The sequence below is a fragment of the Microtus pennsylvanicus genome, chromosome 11, assembly GCF_037038515.1.
Source record: "Microtus pennsylvanicus isolate mMicPen1 chromosome 11, mMicPen1.hap1, whole genome shotgun sequence".
In the NCBI taxonomy this organism is placed as follows: Eukaryota; Metazoa; Chordata; class Mammalia; order Rodentia; family Cricetidae; genus Microtus; species Microtus pennsylvanicus.
The window spans coordinates 1,390,525-1,405,172 of NC_134589.1; the positions used below are offsets into that span (position 1 = coordinate 1,390,525).

General features: G+C 52.3%; 3 protein-coding genes across 5 annotated transcripts; 1 reads left to right on the forward strand and 2 right to left on the reverse strand.

Annotated features, from left to right (window-relative positions):
- Positions 1-439: 439 nt before the first annotated feature.
- Positions 440-1,075, reverse strand: Npb (neuropeptide B). The gene is made up of 2 exons (XM_075989831.1): positions 753-1,075; positions 440-677 (listed from the first exon to the last, which is right to left on the reverse strand). Exons 1-2 carry the CDS (start codon positions 990-992, stop codon positions 543-545), a joined length of 375 nt encoding a protein of 124 aa, XP_075845946.1. The 5' UTR covers positions 993-1,075; the 3' UTR covers positions 440-542.
- A 3,240-nt stretch (positions 1,076-4,315) lies between these two features.
- Positions 4,316-10,544, reverse strand: Anapc11 (anaphase promoting complex subunit 11). Of its 3 annotated transcripts, none has more exons than XM_075989836.1 (3): positions 10,414-10,544; positions 9,698-9,824; positions 4,316-4,696 (listed from the first exon to the last, which is right to left on the reverse strand). In XM_075989836.1, exons 2-3 carry the CDS (start codon positions 9,804-9,806, stop codon positions 4,551-4,553), a joined length of 255 nt encoding a protein of 84 aa, XP_075845951.1. In that variant the 5' UTR covers positions 9,807-9,824; positions 10,414-10,544; the 3' UTR covers positions 4,316-4,550. The 3 variants fall into 3 exon arrangements, with proteins under 3 accessions (XP_075845951.1, XP_075845950.1, XP_075845949.1); XM_075989835.1 differs by lacking the exon at positions 10,414-10,544 and adding an exon at positions 10,264-10,392; XM_075989834.1 differs by lacking the exon at positions 10,414-10,544 and adding an exon at positions 10,228-10,381.
- On the forward strand, positions 10,540-14,051 carry Alyref (Aly/REF export factor). Its single transcript, XM_075989833.1, has 6 exons — positions 10,540-10,917; positions 11,221-11,352; positions 12,552-12,699; positions 13,295-13,358; positions 13,456-13,630; positions 13,739-14,051. Exons 1-6 carry the CDS (start codon positions 10,681-10,683, stop codon positions 13,751-13,753), a joined length of 771 nt encoding a protein of 256 aa, XP_075845948.1. The 5' UTR covers positions 10,540-10,680; the 3' UTR covers positions 13,754-14,051.
- Positions 14,052-14,648: the final 597 nt, after the last annotated feature.

Consider the following 14,648-nt stretch of genomic DNA (forward strand, 5'->3'; position numbering starts at 1 on the left):
ACTTAGTGCTTCAAGGTCTTTGGGGAGGGACTTTAAAAGGTGGGAGTCAGACAAGGTTAGGGGTGGGGGCAATAGGAATCCCAGAAGCAGCAGGATCGCCTAGGGTGAGGCAAGACACAAAGCAGGACTTCCGGAAAGAACCTAGGAACCTGGACTGCTAAGGGCAATTCTCTGACTTGAGGGGCAGCATGTTTCAGATGACCTACTAGGAACTCTGTATGCCCAGTGCCTACTACTTATGTAGGGGGGTCACCTGTGCAGACTGTGGGGTTGGGGAGCCTCTATACCTGTTCTTGCTCTGTGGAAGAGGGAAAGACCCAGCCTGGCCAGGGAAGGGGATGCTATAGGGAAGCCTAGCAGTGGCCCGAGGGCCTGCTTCGTCGTCACCCACTCCCAGGAGCACTAATCACCTCCTCCAGCAACCCTTAGCAGACACGGTTTGCTTCTTTATTCATTTAGCCATTTGCTGTGGAGCATGGTCACGGGCGCCAACCCACATGACAGGGCCTATGCTGCCTCAAGCAAGGCTGGACATGGGGGGTTCAGGGCTCAGGCTGTTGGCATTCAGCCTCCTGCAGCGATAAGAAGACGTCCGCTTTACACTGCAAAGTCCCTGGGCTGTTGAATTGCCGCCGGCAGCTCTGCAGGTTCGGGGTCACCTCTTTGACACACAGGGCCTGGGTGGGCGGTGGAGGCTAAGGTCCCGCTTGTGCCCCACCGGCTCCCGCCACCCACCACCCCCTTGCACTCACAAGGCTCCTTAGGCTAGAGCGCATCTCCAAGCGTAGGGGTCCAATTCCGGCAGGGAGTGCTGGGGACTCGGAGCGTCGCGGGGACGGGAACCTGTGGAAGTTGGACAGCAGCCCCGCGGCGCGGCCCACCGAGTAGTGCTGGGGTCCCGCCGCAGGCTTGTACCAAGCAAGGTTTGGCGGCAGGAGCAGCAAGAGCAGCGCCAGGGCGGCGGCGGCCACCGACGTCCCACACTGGGCCATGGAGCTGTGCTGTGCGCAGGAGCAGGGAAAATGTGGCTGAAGTCTGTGAACCGGACTGGGCTTTATATCTGCAATGGGATGTAGGGCGGGGGAGGCGGGAACAGAGGCCGGGAGGAGGAGCAGGGAGGAGTGGCAGTGGAGCACGGGCTGTGCACAGAGGATCAGTGGGATCTCTTACACCTTGCTGGGCCTGAACACTCATGTCACTGATGGCAGAGAGCCAATCTCTCCTTGCTGAAGTTGAACTGCCCTCTGAGGCTTACTGGCCAGAAGTATCAACGCCCCCAGGCGGGATGAGAGACTGTCTTAGGGTTACTATCGCTGTGAAGAAACATCACAACCAAAAAGCAACGTCAAGAGGAAAGGGTTTTTATGTGGTTAACATATTCCGTGCCACAGTCTACTGGAAAAGCTAAAGCAAGAACTCAGACGGGGAACCTGGAAGCCATGGGAGAGTGCTGCTTCCTGGCTTGCTTCCTGGTTTCCTCAGCCTGCTTTCTCATAGAATCCAGACCCTCCCAGATCAGTAACTAATTAAGAAATTTCCACTGGGTGCAGCGGCACCTGTCTTTAACCCCAGCACGCGGGAGGCCGGGCAGGGGGGGTCATTAAAACAAGCTCCAGGACAGCCAGGGCTGTTACACAGAAACCCTGTCTTGAAAAGAAAATCCCCAGGCTGGAGAGATGGCTTAGTGGCTTAAAGCACTGGCTGCTCTTCCAGAGGACGCAGGTTCAATTCCCAGCACCCACATGGCAGTTCACAACTGTAACTCCAGTTCCAGTGGATCACATGTCTTCTGGACTCTGCAGATATTGGGGGAATGCATGTGGTGCACAGACATGCTTGTAGGTAAAACAGTCACACGCAAAAAAATAGAAATTATATATAATAAAAAATGGCCTACAGTAGTGAGTTCTAATTGGTCTTAATAATAAAAACCTGGAGTCAGCTATTGGGGCGAAAGCTAAAAGATCAGGGAAGCAGCACAACCAGCCACTAGCTCTTACCTCTCCCTCAGACCAAAGGGGCGATCGTATCACTACAAGTCCTCGGACTGCATCTGAGCTCCTGTCTCCTCCTGCCTGGTAGTCCTCTCTCTGCCCAGCCGTAACATTTCCCATCTGCCTAGTGCTGGGATTAAAAATGTGAGATTCAACCTTGAACCTTGAACTCACAGAGATCCCTCTGCCTGTCTCCTGAGTGCTGGGATTAAAGATGTGAGGCGCCATCGCATGGCGCTCTCTCTCTCTCTCTCTCTCTCTCTCTCTCTCTCTCTCTCTCTCTCTCTCTCTCTCTCTCTCGTTTTTCAAGACAGGGTTTTTCCCAGCACTTGGGAGGCAGAGGCAGGCAGGTCTTTGTGAGTCTGAGGCCAGCCTGGTGTACAAGAGCTAGTTCAAGGACAGCCAGGGCTGTTACACAGAGAAACCCTGTCTCAAAAAACTTAAAAAAGAAGAAGAGGAGAAGAAGAAGAAAAAGAAGGAGGAGGAGGCACGGAGAAAGGCTACCTAGGTCGATGGCATAAGCTTCCTACAGGACCTGCTGTTCCTGCCTGGGAAAGGGGTTCAGGGAGAGCACAAGCTGTCGTGATGGGATTGTATCAGGGCGTCCTGACCAGAACCAGGGAGGGTTATATGCGTGGGGTTAGTTAGGGTCTTCTGATCTCCAGAGAGATTGGGGATTGAGATGAGTGGAGCTGGTCCTGAGATAACAGATCAGAAAGACCTAAATGCTATGGAACCCAGAGTGAAGCCTTGTAGTCAGAGAGCCCTGAGGTGAGCCTGGGAAGAGAAAGACCTCATGAATACTCCGTTGTACAGGAAGATGCTTCAGCAGGGTGACCTAGAATGGTGGGTTTCCCCACAGAAAGTTCCTAGGAAAAGCACAGAGGGCACCCAGGAGGGTGAGCAGGCTGGGGATGGACAAACCAGCTAGGATGAACCAGACCTGTCAGCCTAAGGAGCTCCAAATCCACAGATCTCGACGCCCCTCTGCAGCTCTTGGGTATCCTTGGGCTGAGTTACACCCATCTCTATTCATGCCAGCTGATGCCAGTGCCAGGCTCAGCATGTGAGAGATAACCGAGCAGTATGGAGCTATAGTCTCTCAGAAGCACAGATGTTTCAAGTAGGAGGTACCTCAAGGGCACTGTAGACAGCAAGCCATCATTGCCAACACCCTTGTAGATGATCCAGATGGCGGGGAGTCCTGCCCCTGCTTGCTTGGCCTGCTCTCCAGGCTGTAGGGCACAGGTGGTATGCAAATGTTTCACTGTCCATGATCACTGAGTCTCTGAGGACTGTTATGTCCAAATCCACAATCCCCACAAGCAGACAAGGAAACCAATAGTCCCGTATGTAAAAGTAAAGAGCCTTTATTTTAGTCAAGTTTTCAAACTCTGTCTCTCCGCATGTCCAACGTATTGGAATAACCGGAGAGCCCCAAGCTCAATTAGAATAGGGTTTTATAGTAGTAAAGGTGGGGGTGAGGGGTTTTTAAGACCCCTGATTGGCTGGCATTCGTTCTAGGGGTATCCTGGTTGACTGTGCACTAGCAGGTGTTTCTATCTACAGTGCTTGGAATGCCAGGAATTTCCTTTGAATGGTCTGTTCTTGGGTAGGGGTCGGGTGATCCCAGTTTGTGGTTGGTTCCTCCTGCAGCCAGGCACCTTCTCAGGGTGAACAACTGAGACTCCAGCCTCCACTGAAATTCATCCATGGCCAGAGTCCCAGGTGATAATGGTTGGAAGAAATAAAGAACTTCCTTTGGGTGACCTGCCCAGACTTAGCTCATCATGGATGGCCCTCACAAGGACAAGGTGATGAACTGACTAGGACTCCCAGATACCACCCTAAATTAATTTTCCAGGAGCCTCCAGACACCATAGGGCTGGTCTACTGTCCCCTAAGAGGCTGAAAATCCCCAGCTGTAGGAAATAAAGAAGTTTGCAAAGGGCTGTTCCTCCCGAGGGCACCAGAGGACCACATCCTCCTACCCTAGATCTGGTCTTCAGTCTGAGGAAGACACAGTAGTCTCCGAAGATCACCTGGGCATGACCAGTGCCTGCTTGGCCAGAACGGCCAGCTTTGCCCAGCTAAGGCTGGGGCTTCTTACAGATTAGGGCAGCAGATGGGCTATGTGCTCCTGCCAGTCCCCCAGCACAACACACCTTAAGGTCTCTGCCCAGCTTGGCCCTGCCTTAGTCTCTTTTACTTTTCCTGTTTCTGAGTTGTGACTCAGATTATCAAGAAGCCCTCGGCAGTTTTTTCATCAAGATGTTTATTCATAGGGGTTTTCATAACACAACACGCTACAGCTGTATCAATGTCAAGAAAGCAGCAGCCAGAGGCCTCCAGCAAGGCTCGGGACTTTAATGAGTTTACTTATTGAATAAAAGTGTCAATGATGTGATGAAAAAACGAACAAACAAAAAGACCTCCTTGTTTCAGCCAAAAGGAAGGCATCCTTGTCCCCAGTGCAGAACCAGGACCCGGGTGCCACTGTGAGGAGGGGAGGAAGGGATGGAGCCTGGCCCGGCACTGGCAGAGGGAACACAGGCCTCACTCCTTGAACTTCCACTCTTGGCGACACATGGGGCAGTGCTGCTGCACCTGCTGCGCGTTCAGCCACTTGAGGATGCAGTGCATGTGGAAGCAGTGCGAACACTGCCCCCACACCAGAGGGCAGTCGTCCCCAGGCACCTTACCTGTAAGGGGGCAGGAGGGAAGACGTGAGGACACAGGAGAGCACGTGAAGCCAAGCAGGCCCCTCCAGGGCATTGGAAATGGCTCCAGCCCACAGGCAGAGCCTCTCAGGGGAGACCACGCAGGAATGTGACCCAAACTGTCCCCAGATATGGCCCACGGCTTGAAAGACCTACAGTGACTCCCTCACACCCTTCTGTGGAAAACTGACCTAGAATACCCAGAAGGTAACATTAAAATGGCCATGGTGCCAAGGAGTCACAACCTGAGTAGGGAACTCTGTCTTCATTAAAGGCACGCTAGAACTCAGGGAGGTTCTTTCCCTGGACCCCCGAGATCAACTGTACCACCCTGGTGTTCATGGGACAGCTGCTGAGGGGACTTGATATCAGCAGGTGCCATCCTCTCTCTCACCTGAACCTTCAGCTCTCCCACCTCTATCCAAAGCCAGGGGCACAGGCTGCAGATTCTCACTCTGCAAGCCTGGAAGTCTTCCTCCATGGAGAAAGCCCAATCAGAGCCAGACAGAGTTGGTTTCATGATTAAAACTAATTAGGGCTATAGAGTTGGCTCAGCAGTTACGGCACTTGCTGATCTTGCCCAGGACCCAGGTCCAGGGGAGCCAACGCCCTCTTCTGGTCTCCACAGACACTGCACGCATGTGGTAAACACAGGTGGACATAAAACACCCATACACATAAATGAAAACAGATTAATCTTTTTTTTTTCTTAAAGTAAAATTTAAAAACAGGGGCTGGAGAGATGGCACTGGCTGCTCTTGCAGAGGACCTGGGTCCAATTCCCAGCACCCACATGTACACAACTGTCTGTAACTCCAGCTCCAGAGGACCTGAGGACACCTTCACACAGACATACATGCACCAATGTAAAAACAAAAGGGGAGACTGGGAACACAGCTCAGCTGGTAGAACGGTTGCCTAGAATGCACAAAGCCCGCATTCTACCCCCAGGTTTGCACAACCAGACAATCCTAGCACCTGTGGGCTGGAAGCAGTAGGATGAAGAATTCAAGGCCATACTCAGCTACACAAGGATTTTGAAGCCAAACCTAGGATACAAGAGACATGAGACCCCGTTCAAAAACAAGTATCCCTGGCTTCCTCAGACTAGAAACCCTACTGAAGAAGGCAGAGCACAGGGTCACTATCAGCCTGGGTCACTGCACCCAATCCATCCTGGGGAACCAGTCCATGTCTGTCACACCTGTGCTCAGCACGACTGAGCCTTTCTCTTTTCTTTCTTTCCTTTGTTTTGTTTTTCAAGACATGGTTTCCCTGTGTAGTCCTGGCTGTCCTAGAACTCATTCTGACCCAGAGTGCTGGGATTAAAGGCGTGTGCACCACCCCGGCTCCTAACTTCAGCAGAGCTCTGCTTGAAATCACCCTTTTCCAATTAGACTCAGACCCTATTGGCTCACAAACAAGATCACGGAGCTGGCTCATCTGTGGGTGGTCATGTGGAGGAGGGTGCTGTCCCTACAGGGCGAGCCGGAGCACTTGATGAGCGTGCTGGCGCACTGATGGTGATTCATGCAAGGCCTGGTTAGTGCCTTGACGAAATTTTTTTTTTTTTTAATTAAAACACTTCTTGACAAGACTTCTTTACCTTAAAGCCTCCTGGGACCTGAAACAGATTTATTACAGCCTTGGTAACTTAATTTTCACAGGAGTTTAATCTGTGAGAAAGCTGATGCTTATGGAATCTCTCCAGAAAACAGATTGGACCTGTCAAACACTCGGCACAGTGAAGTCAACTCCCTCCCATTTAAACTATCTGTGAGCCAGCCTGAGTCTCCCACTCTGTGTAGCTAACGGCCTGTTTTAAGAAAGCCTGGGTCTACTTCACATGGATGACTCTAAGTGCCTAGCCACCTAAGATGCTTTCTGGCCATCCCTTTGGTCAGACCCAGCTAGGGTCATCCAGGTTGTGCCCCGCAGCCCACGTGTGGGTCACTTATGCATAGGTAAGAACAGGTAGTTCTGTGCCTGAAGGTGGCGCTGATAAGCAAGTTCCAGAGAGTTCACAAAGCTGTCTGATGTGACAGATGCACACGAGCACTTGTCCCCTGACTCCCACACTCTGTGTGGCTCTGTTAAATAAAGATTCCTGGGGGGCTGGAGAGACGGCTCAGAGGTTAAGAGCACTGGCTGCTCTTCCAGAGGACCTCAGTTCAACTCCCAGCACTCACATGGTGGCTCACAACCATCTGTAATGAGATCTGGTGCCCTCTTCTGGCCTGCAGGAATACATACAGGCAGAACATTGTATACATGAAAGACAGACAAAAAGATTCCTTCATGCTTGGTAAGAAACACCAGCTTCAGGTAACGCGGGTCTATTAATAACAATTGCCACTTGTAGCATAGAGAGCTGGGACAGAAGACCTGACAGCAGTCAGCAAAACAAAGGAAACATTTCTCATATCTATAGACTTTAGAGGGGAGAAGCTTCTGAGCTCAGCAGATTAGTGAAGGTCCTATGCCTGATCCCCACTATAGAAGCATCCTTAAGGGTGATTTTGTTGACGAGGTTGGGTTTTTGTTTTTTGAGGCTGTATGTGTCTCACTATGTAGGCCTAGCAGGCACAGAACTCACTACACAGACCAGGAATGCCTGGAATCACAGATCTGTTCTGCCTCCTCGGTGCTGGGATCCAAGCCCCATGCCACCGTACCCAGTCTTCATGTGATTTCAAGACAAGACCAGTGGACGAGCCTGCGCCCTAGCTGCTCTAGAAGTCGAGGAAGGAGAACTCAAAGTTCAAGACAGAGTGCGTTCGAGCCAACCCTAGGAATACAGCTCAGTGTGAGAGAGCCTGCAGAGCACATGAAAGGGCCTGTGTTCAATCCCCAGTCCCATTAAATAAGAAACTGATTGACTGATTAAAAGAGTATTCCTCCCCTTCACACTTTTGGAAGTTCCTTCTCATTTTTCCTTAGTGAATCTGCATTTGTAGCAGACATGCCTATTATCCCAGCCCTCAGAAGCAAAGGCATACGGATCTCTGTGAGTTTGAGTTCAGCCTGGTCTAGAGAGATAGTTCCAGGACAGCCTAGGCAACCTAACAAAACCCTGTCTCAAAATATGAAACAACAGAAATTTAAATTTTTCTACTTAAAATAAAAATTAGAACTGTGTGCTTAGTTGCTAATCATAAATGCTATAGATAAAACTTAAACCAAAAAAAACAATGACTTCCTAGGACACACACAGCTCGCTGGGCAGCGGTGGTGCACGGCTTTAATCCCAGCACTCAGGAGACAGAGGCAGGTGGATCTCTGTAAGTTTGAGGCCAGCCTGGTCTACAGAGCTAGTTCCAGGACAGGCTCCAAAGCCACAGAGAAACCCTGTCTCGAAAAACCAAAAAAAAAAAAGCACTCAGGAGACAGAGGCAGGTGGATCTTTGTAAGTTTGAGGCCAGCCTGGTCTGCAGAGAGAGTTTCAGGACAGCCAGGGCTACACAGAGAAACCCTGTGGGAGGAGGGGAATGGGGGAACAACTCACAACTCTTGGCTGATAAGCCAGGCTGGGTGAGAATGGTGGGTCCCACCTATAATCCAGTAAACAGGAGACAGACAGACAGGCAGACCTCTCTGACCTTGAGACCAGACTGGACTACACAGTAAGTTTTAGGCTTGTCAGGGTTACAAATTGAGATCTAAATAAATAGACAGAAACTGCTTTCGCTCAATGCAATCAAACATTTCTACTTTATATAACATACTGGGGACACAGGAACAACACAAAACAGTAAGACCTTTTGCATTCAGCAAAACACATTGAGATCATAAAACTCAAATGCCTTGAAAACAAAAAGGGAAATATGAAGACGCTGTTTAGATAAAAGAGCTGAAAAACCAAGAATACTGAGATGTTGAGAATGGCTCAAACCCCAGGAATAAGACGTGTGGGGACAGATTTAAGGCCAGCCTGGTCTATATAGACATCAACTCTTTCATAAACCAGGCTGGGTGAGCATAGTGGCACACACCTTTAATCCCAGCACTCAGGGGAGAGGCAGGAGGATCTCTGTAAATTTGAGGCCAGCCTGGTCTACAGAGAGTTTCAGGACAGCCAAGGTTACACAGAGAAACCCTGTGGGGGGGGGGGGAACGACACGACAACTCACAACTTATTGAATACATCAAGACGATTAACTATTGGCTGATAAGCCAGGCTGGGAGAGCAGGGTAGGGGCGCCTTTAATCCAGTACTCAGGAGACAGAGACAGGAGGATCTCTGTAAATTATTCGAGGCCAGCCTGGTTTGCAGATCTAACGCTCTGATAACATCAAGATGATTATAAGGTTGCTAGAACAGCTTGTAAGACAAGGCTCAAGTGTGCTCATAGTTTAAGCATCTAACTTATAATTTACAATACTTTACCACAAATATCCAGCAAATGTGACAATATGGCAACCACTGTCTGAACTTCAATTTGCTGTAACAAGTTAGGGGCATTTTGAGAAAATTCAAACTGAAAATACAAGTTTGAGGAGTTAAGAGAATGTCAGATTACCACCATATAGACCAGGCAGGCTTCAAATTCAAGATCATTTGCCTCAGTCACCCAAGTGCTGTTGTCACGGGTCTGTGGTGTGTGCCACCATGCCCTGAAAAAAACAAGTGTTGGCTTTGTCTGTCTTTCTGTTTTTGCAGAGTCTCACTATGTAACCTCCAACTCAAAGATCCACTTGTTTTGCTCCCAAATTCTGATACCACAAGTGTTTGCCACCGTGCTAGATAGGCTCTTTATAGAAAAGTGGGCTTCAAGAAATATTTTCTGTCAGCTTTCCTTCAGTAGATGGAAACTAAACCTTACAGTTTTGTTTTTCTTAGTTTTTCAGGACAAGGTTTCTCTGTCCTGGAACCTGCACTGTAGACCAGGCCGAACTCAATCTCAGAGATCCTCCTGCCTCTGCCTCCCTAGCGCTGGGAAACCCAAGGTTTCTAAGGCTGGTGGAGCACCGAGGGACACTCACAGTCTGGACAGCAGCCATTAAACGCCATCCTGCAGATGCCGCAGTTCTCGTCATTGGCTACCCAGAGCCAAGTGGCCACACCGTTCCAGCACTTAATCTTCACCTTCATGGCGGCCGAGCCTGTGACCTGTGGGCAGAGAATTCCGGGGCTAAAGTTAGTCTGTAGTGCTCCAGCACTTGAGCACTTGACCAGGGGAGCTGCGACAGGGGCTAGGCGCTTCAAGGGATCCGTGCTTCCGAGGGTGTTTAGCCATGTTTAATGATGTCTTTCGAGATCTGCATCCACGCAGTGGGGCGGGGTCACACACGCCTTTAATCCCCGACTCGAGCCTTTAATCCCAGCACCCGGATCCCAGCACTCGATCCCAGGCAGAAGCAGACGGACCAGAGTTCGAGGTCAGCCCCTCCCCTCCCCCAAAAAGGGAAAAAGAAACAAAAACAAAACAAAATAATGCGTCCGTGGAAAACGTCCAGCTTTTCCTTAACAACCTGTGCTGTGCTTTTAAACCTGAGGAGGCACAGTCACTAACTTGCTAAAGAGAAACCACGCCCTCGAGCAGACGAACCCGAACTCCGACCCCGCACAGCAGGCCCGACAGCCGGGGTCCCGAAGAAGGCGCCCCGTCCGCAGACGGAACGCGACGCCGAGGCCACCCCGCCTTTTCCGGCCTCCGGGGGCGGGGCCCCGAGTCCCCGCCCACTTCGCGCCCTCGCACCTTCGCCGCCTAATCACGAGGCGCCCCGCCCTTCCGTTGCCGCCGCGCGGGAAGGTATAAAAACGACCGTGCCGCGTCCGGCTCCTCAGAAGCGGCGCTCGCTGTCCCCGAGCGCAGTGCGCAGGCGTCCGCCGGCTCCGCGCGCGCCGAGACCAATCAGAGGCTGCCGCTGGGCCGAGACGCCGGAAGACCGGGGGCAGGAGCAGGAAGTGACGCTGCGGCGTGCTGACGCGCGGGCTCGATCTGAGGCCCGATTCCGCGCCCGCCATGGCCGACAAAATGGATATGTCTTTGGACGATATCATTAAGCTGAACCGGAGCCAGCGAGGCGGTCGCGGCGGAGGCCGGGGTCGCGGCAGGGCCGGCTCCCAGGGCGGCCGCGGCGGCGCGGTGCAGGCCGCCGCGCGGGTGAATCGAGGCGGCGGGCCTATGAGGAACCGGCCCGCCATCTCTCGCGGCGCCGCGGGCGGCGGCGGCAGGAACCGGCCGGCACCCTACAGCAGAGTAAGTCCGGAGACGCGCGACGCCGACGCGGGCGGCTGCCCGGCAGCACGGAGCCGGGCGTGCGCTCCGCGAGTCCCCGCGAGGACCGCGGCGGAGGGGTGGGCGGGGGCGAGGCCGCGCGGCGAGGCCCGGCCCCAGGCCGGGATCTTCCGGGACGCTTTGTCCGGTCGCTGTCCGGCCTCGTGGCGGCGGGCGTGGGGTGCTCTCTGGACTGCGGGCCGACGTGGGAGAGTGGCGGTGGGGTGTCGAGGGCGCCCGGGGCGAGGCTCACGAGTTTCTCTGTCCTCACGGTTTTGCCTGCAGCCGAAACAACTTCCCGACAAGTGGCAGCACGACCTCTTCGACAGCGGCTTCGGGGGTGGCGCCGGCGTGGAGACGGGCGGGAAGCTGCTGGTGTCAAACCTGGACTTCGGGGTGTCAGACGCGGATATCCAGGTAGGAGACCGGAGCCGGTCGCGATGCGCGTCCCGCACAGAGGTGCGGTCCAGAACCCCCTCCCGGTTGGAGCCCGCCCACCCCGGGGCCAGCCACTGTCCCCAAGTGACTGGACCTTAGAGAAAGTAGCATTTCTATTAAGTCAGGCTGCAGGAAGGTAGCCTGGTGTGTCCCTGAAGGCGACCACCGTGAGCTCCTGCCTCTGCCAGGACTTCCAGTTTCTAACGGGCACGAGCTGCCCGGTGTGACCGGGGATGCTTGTGGTAGCGAGCTGATGGGAGACAGAGTCTCCCCCAGATGTCTGGCCTCACTGGGGTGCATGGTGTCAATGCTGTGTGCGTTACAGCCTGAAGCCCTGTGTTTTAACCAGCGACCTTTCCTGGGTCTGGGCAGGGGCATGGTCCTCATACTTGCCGTTGCCCTCTTTTCTTGTCTTTTTTTTTTTTTTTTTTTTGACTGGACCTCAGAGGCATCTCTAGAGTTTTTGGGAATTAGTTTTGGAGATGGCTAGGTCGGAGTGCTGGGCCTTTCTGGGTTTATTTCTCAGAGCCCAGCCCTTTGGCCTTGCCATGGGAAGTTAGCACGGCCATTGAGCACTCACAGTGTCTCAACACTTTTTTTAAGGTGGTTTCTGGCATCCACTGGAAACCGCTTTTGGTGACCTCCACTCCCGCTGTGTGCCTGGGTTCCCTCTCCAACTCCCAGCCTGCCTGAGGTCAGGGCAGTTTCCATGGCGCGTTTGACTTCAGACTTTGCAGCAGGCTTGAGTAGGAGGAGAGGGAAAGGTGAGCCAGAATCTGCCTTTGGGGGAGGGGCTGGGGTCAGGGGGCCCTCAGAGCTATCTGCTCTGTGGGAACTGCCCTTGGTTTTGCTCTTGGCCTCTGCTGTTTGATGAAGCAGCCATTATTCGAGTTGTAATGCCTCTGCTGAGAGAGGTAGTTCTTAATCTTCTGCTCTGTGCCAGGGCTTTGTGCTGTCCTCACCGGCATCATGGTGCAGTCCTAAAGTGGGCAGGAACCCAGGTGCTCATGATCTTCAGCGTCCCTTCCCTCACCTCTTGATGTCCACTGCCCTGCCCCTTCCCGGGTGGCTGTCAGGAAAGCGCCCTCAAAGCACACGTGCTCGCAGCACCTAATAAGCCACTCGAAGAGCAGGGCTCACTCACAACTTCACTGACCGCTGCCCTTTCCACTTCCCAGGAACTCTTTGCCGAATTTGGAACGTTGAAGAAAGCAGCCGTGCACTATGATCGCTCTGGACGAAGTTTAGGGACAGCAGACGTGCACTTTGAACGGAAAGCAGATGCCCTAAAGGCTATGAAACAATACAACGGTGTCCCTTTGGATGGTGAGTGTGGGGCTGGGCCCAGGATGCCTGCGGGGCTTATGGAGTTTGGGGCTGGCACCTCTCCCTGTAGGAATATGGGCTGCCCCTGTGGCTGAGGACACTTTGCATTTGCCCCTTTGTCTCTCTCTTCCATTCTGCCACTTCTCATGCTGCCCCACACATCTGGACCAACCTCTTGTGAACCCCCATCCAGCAAGCTACATCCCTCCCCTCCTTCAGCTCCTTCCGGAAGATTCACTTCTGTGAAGCCTTCTCAGAACCGCCATAGTACAACCTGAGTGCGGGGCTGTAGTCGTAAAGACAAAGGTACCTGTTCTTCTTCCGTCAGGTCACCCACACCTGTCCACCTATGAGCACCCTGGACACTGACCAAGCAGCCCTCTTAGCTTGAACTGAGAAGGAGTGAGGAGGTGTTGGTGGGGTTATTTATCGCCACTTTATTTTCCCACCAGACTCTCCAGGCCATATACCTTGTTGGGGGCACTGGAGACACACAAAGGCCCTTTCCAGAGCTTGCATGGAGACCAGGGTGTGGTGCCCTCTGTATCAGCTTCAGAGCCTCTGGATGAGACTTGTTGTGTTCTTTTTACCATAGGCCGTCCTATGAACATCCAGCTCGTCACATCACAGATTGACACGCAAAGAAGACCAGCACAGAGGTAAGTTCTGGGCCCTCGGGGATGGGGAAAGGCTGTGGGTTTGTGATAATGCCATCCACAAAGCACAGATAGATTAAAGTTATGTTTTCTTTGTTAGCATAAACAGAGGTGGCATGACAAGAAACCGTGGCTCTGGAAGTTTTGGTGGTGGTGGCACCCGGAGAGGAACCCGTGGAGGCAGCCGGGGAAGAGGTAGAGGTACCGGCAGGAACTCAAAGCAGCAGCTTTCTGCGGAGGAGCTGGACGCACAGCTGGATGCTTATAATGCCAGGGTAAGTCCTCGGGCTCAGAGAAGACTGGGTGGGGCTGAGTCACAGCCTGTGGTAATCTCGTGAAGTCAGAAGAAACAAGGGCTTCCTTAATGAACCTCTCTCTTTCAGATGGACACCAGTTAAACGGCCGAGCAAATCCACACAAGTAACAGAACCCAGAAGCTGCGTCCGAGATCCCTAGAGGGAGGGTTGGCGACTGGACTGTGCAGACAATGGTGGATTTGTTTTTGTTTCTTCTTTTTCTCCTGTTTTAAAATAGGATCTAAAAACTCATGTAAAGGCTTTTTTTCTTTTTTTTTTTTAAATTCTGAAACAGACCTGTTTTGTACCGAGTTATTTTTGGGATAAATTTTACTGGTTGCTGTTGTGGAGAAGGTGGCGTTTTCACCTTTGCCATAATAAACTAGAATTGTGTGTAGAACTGGAGCTGTCTGGTCCATCCTGCTGTTAGAATCTCTGTCACAGCTGGTGGCTGTGGCTAGTACCTGGTGTGAAATGGGAATCCATGGCTGAGGCCTTCTGTTTGTTTCCCTGATATTCTAATGCCTCACTCAGCTTGATCAGTGGGAAGACTGCAGAGCAGCAGCGGCCTTCTGCCCCGAGCTGCCTGTCCATTTGCTGGCACCGTGAGGTGATAAGGGGATATGGAGCAATCTGCTGTATGGTGTCTAGAGATGTGACCCATAAATTCTTGGGCTGCTCCTTTGCCTTATGGTGTGTCAGAGAAATCTGGATTTGGCTTTGAACCTCGTGTGTTTCTTGTTTTTCTGTCTTGTTATTTTGACAGGGAACAAAGACCAGGTAGGGTGCTTCTTTACTTGATAGCAGTCAGTCCTTGGAATCCGAGGATGATGCCCAGATCTCGTGTACAGTGGCGTGGCGTTTGCTTAGAGTCTATGCACATATTCTGGAAGGCTTTTCGAGATAAGCTGTATTATTTAGGGAAGACAGACAAGGTTCAAATGCTTCATTTGGGGTATTATGTCATTGGTTGGCTCTGGAGACACCTGTAAAATAA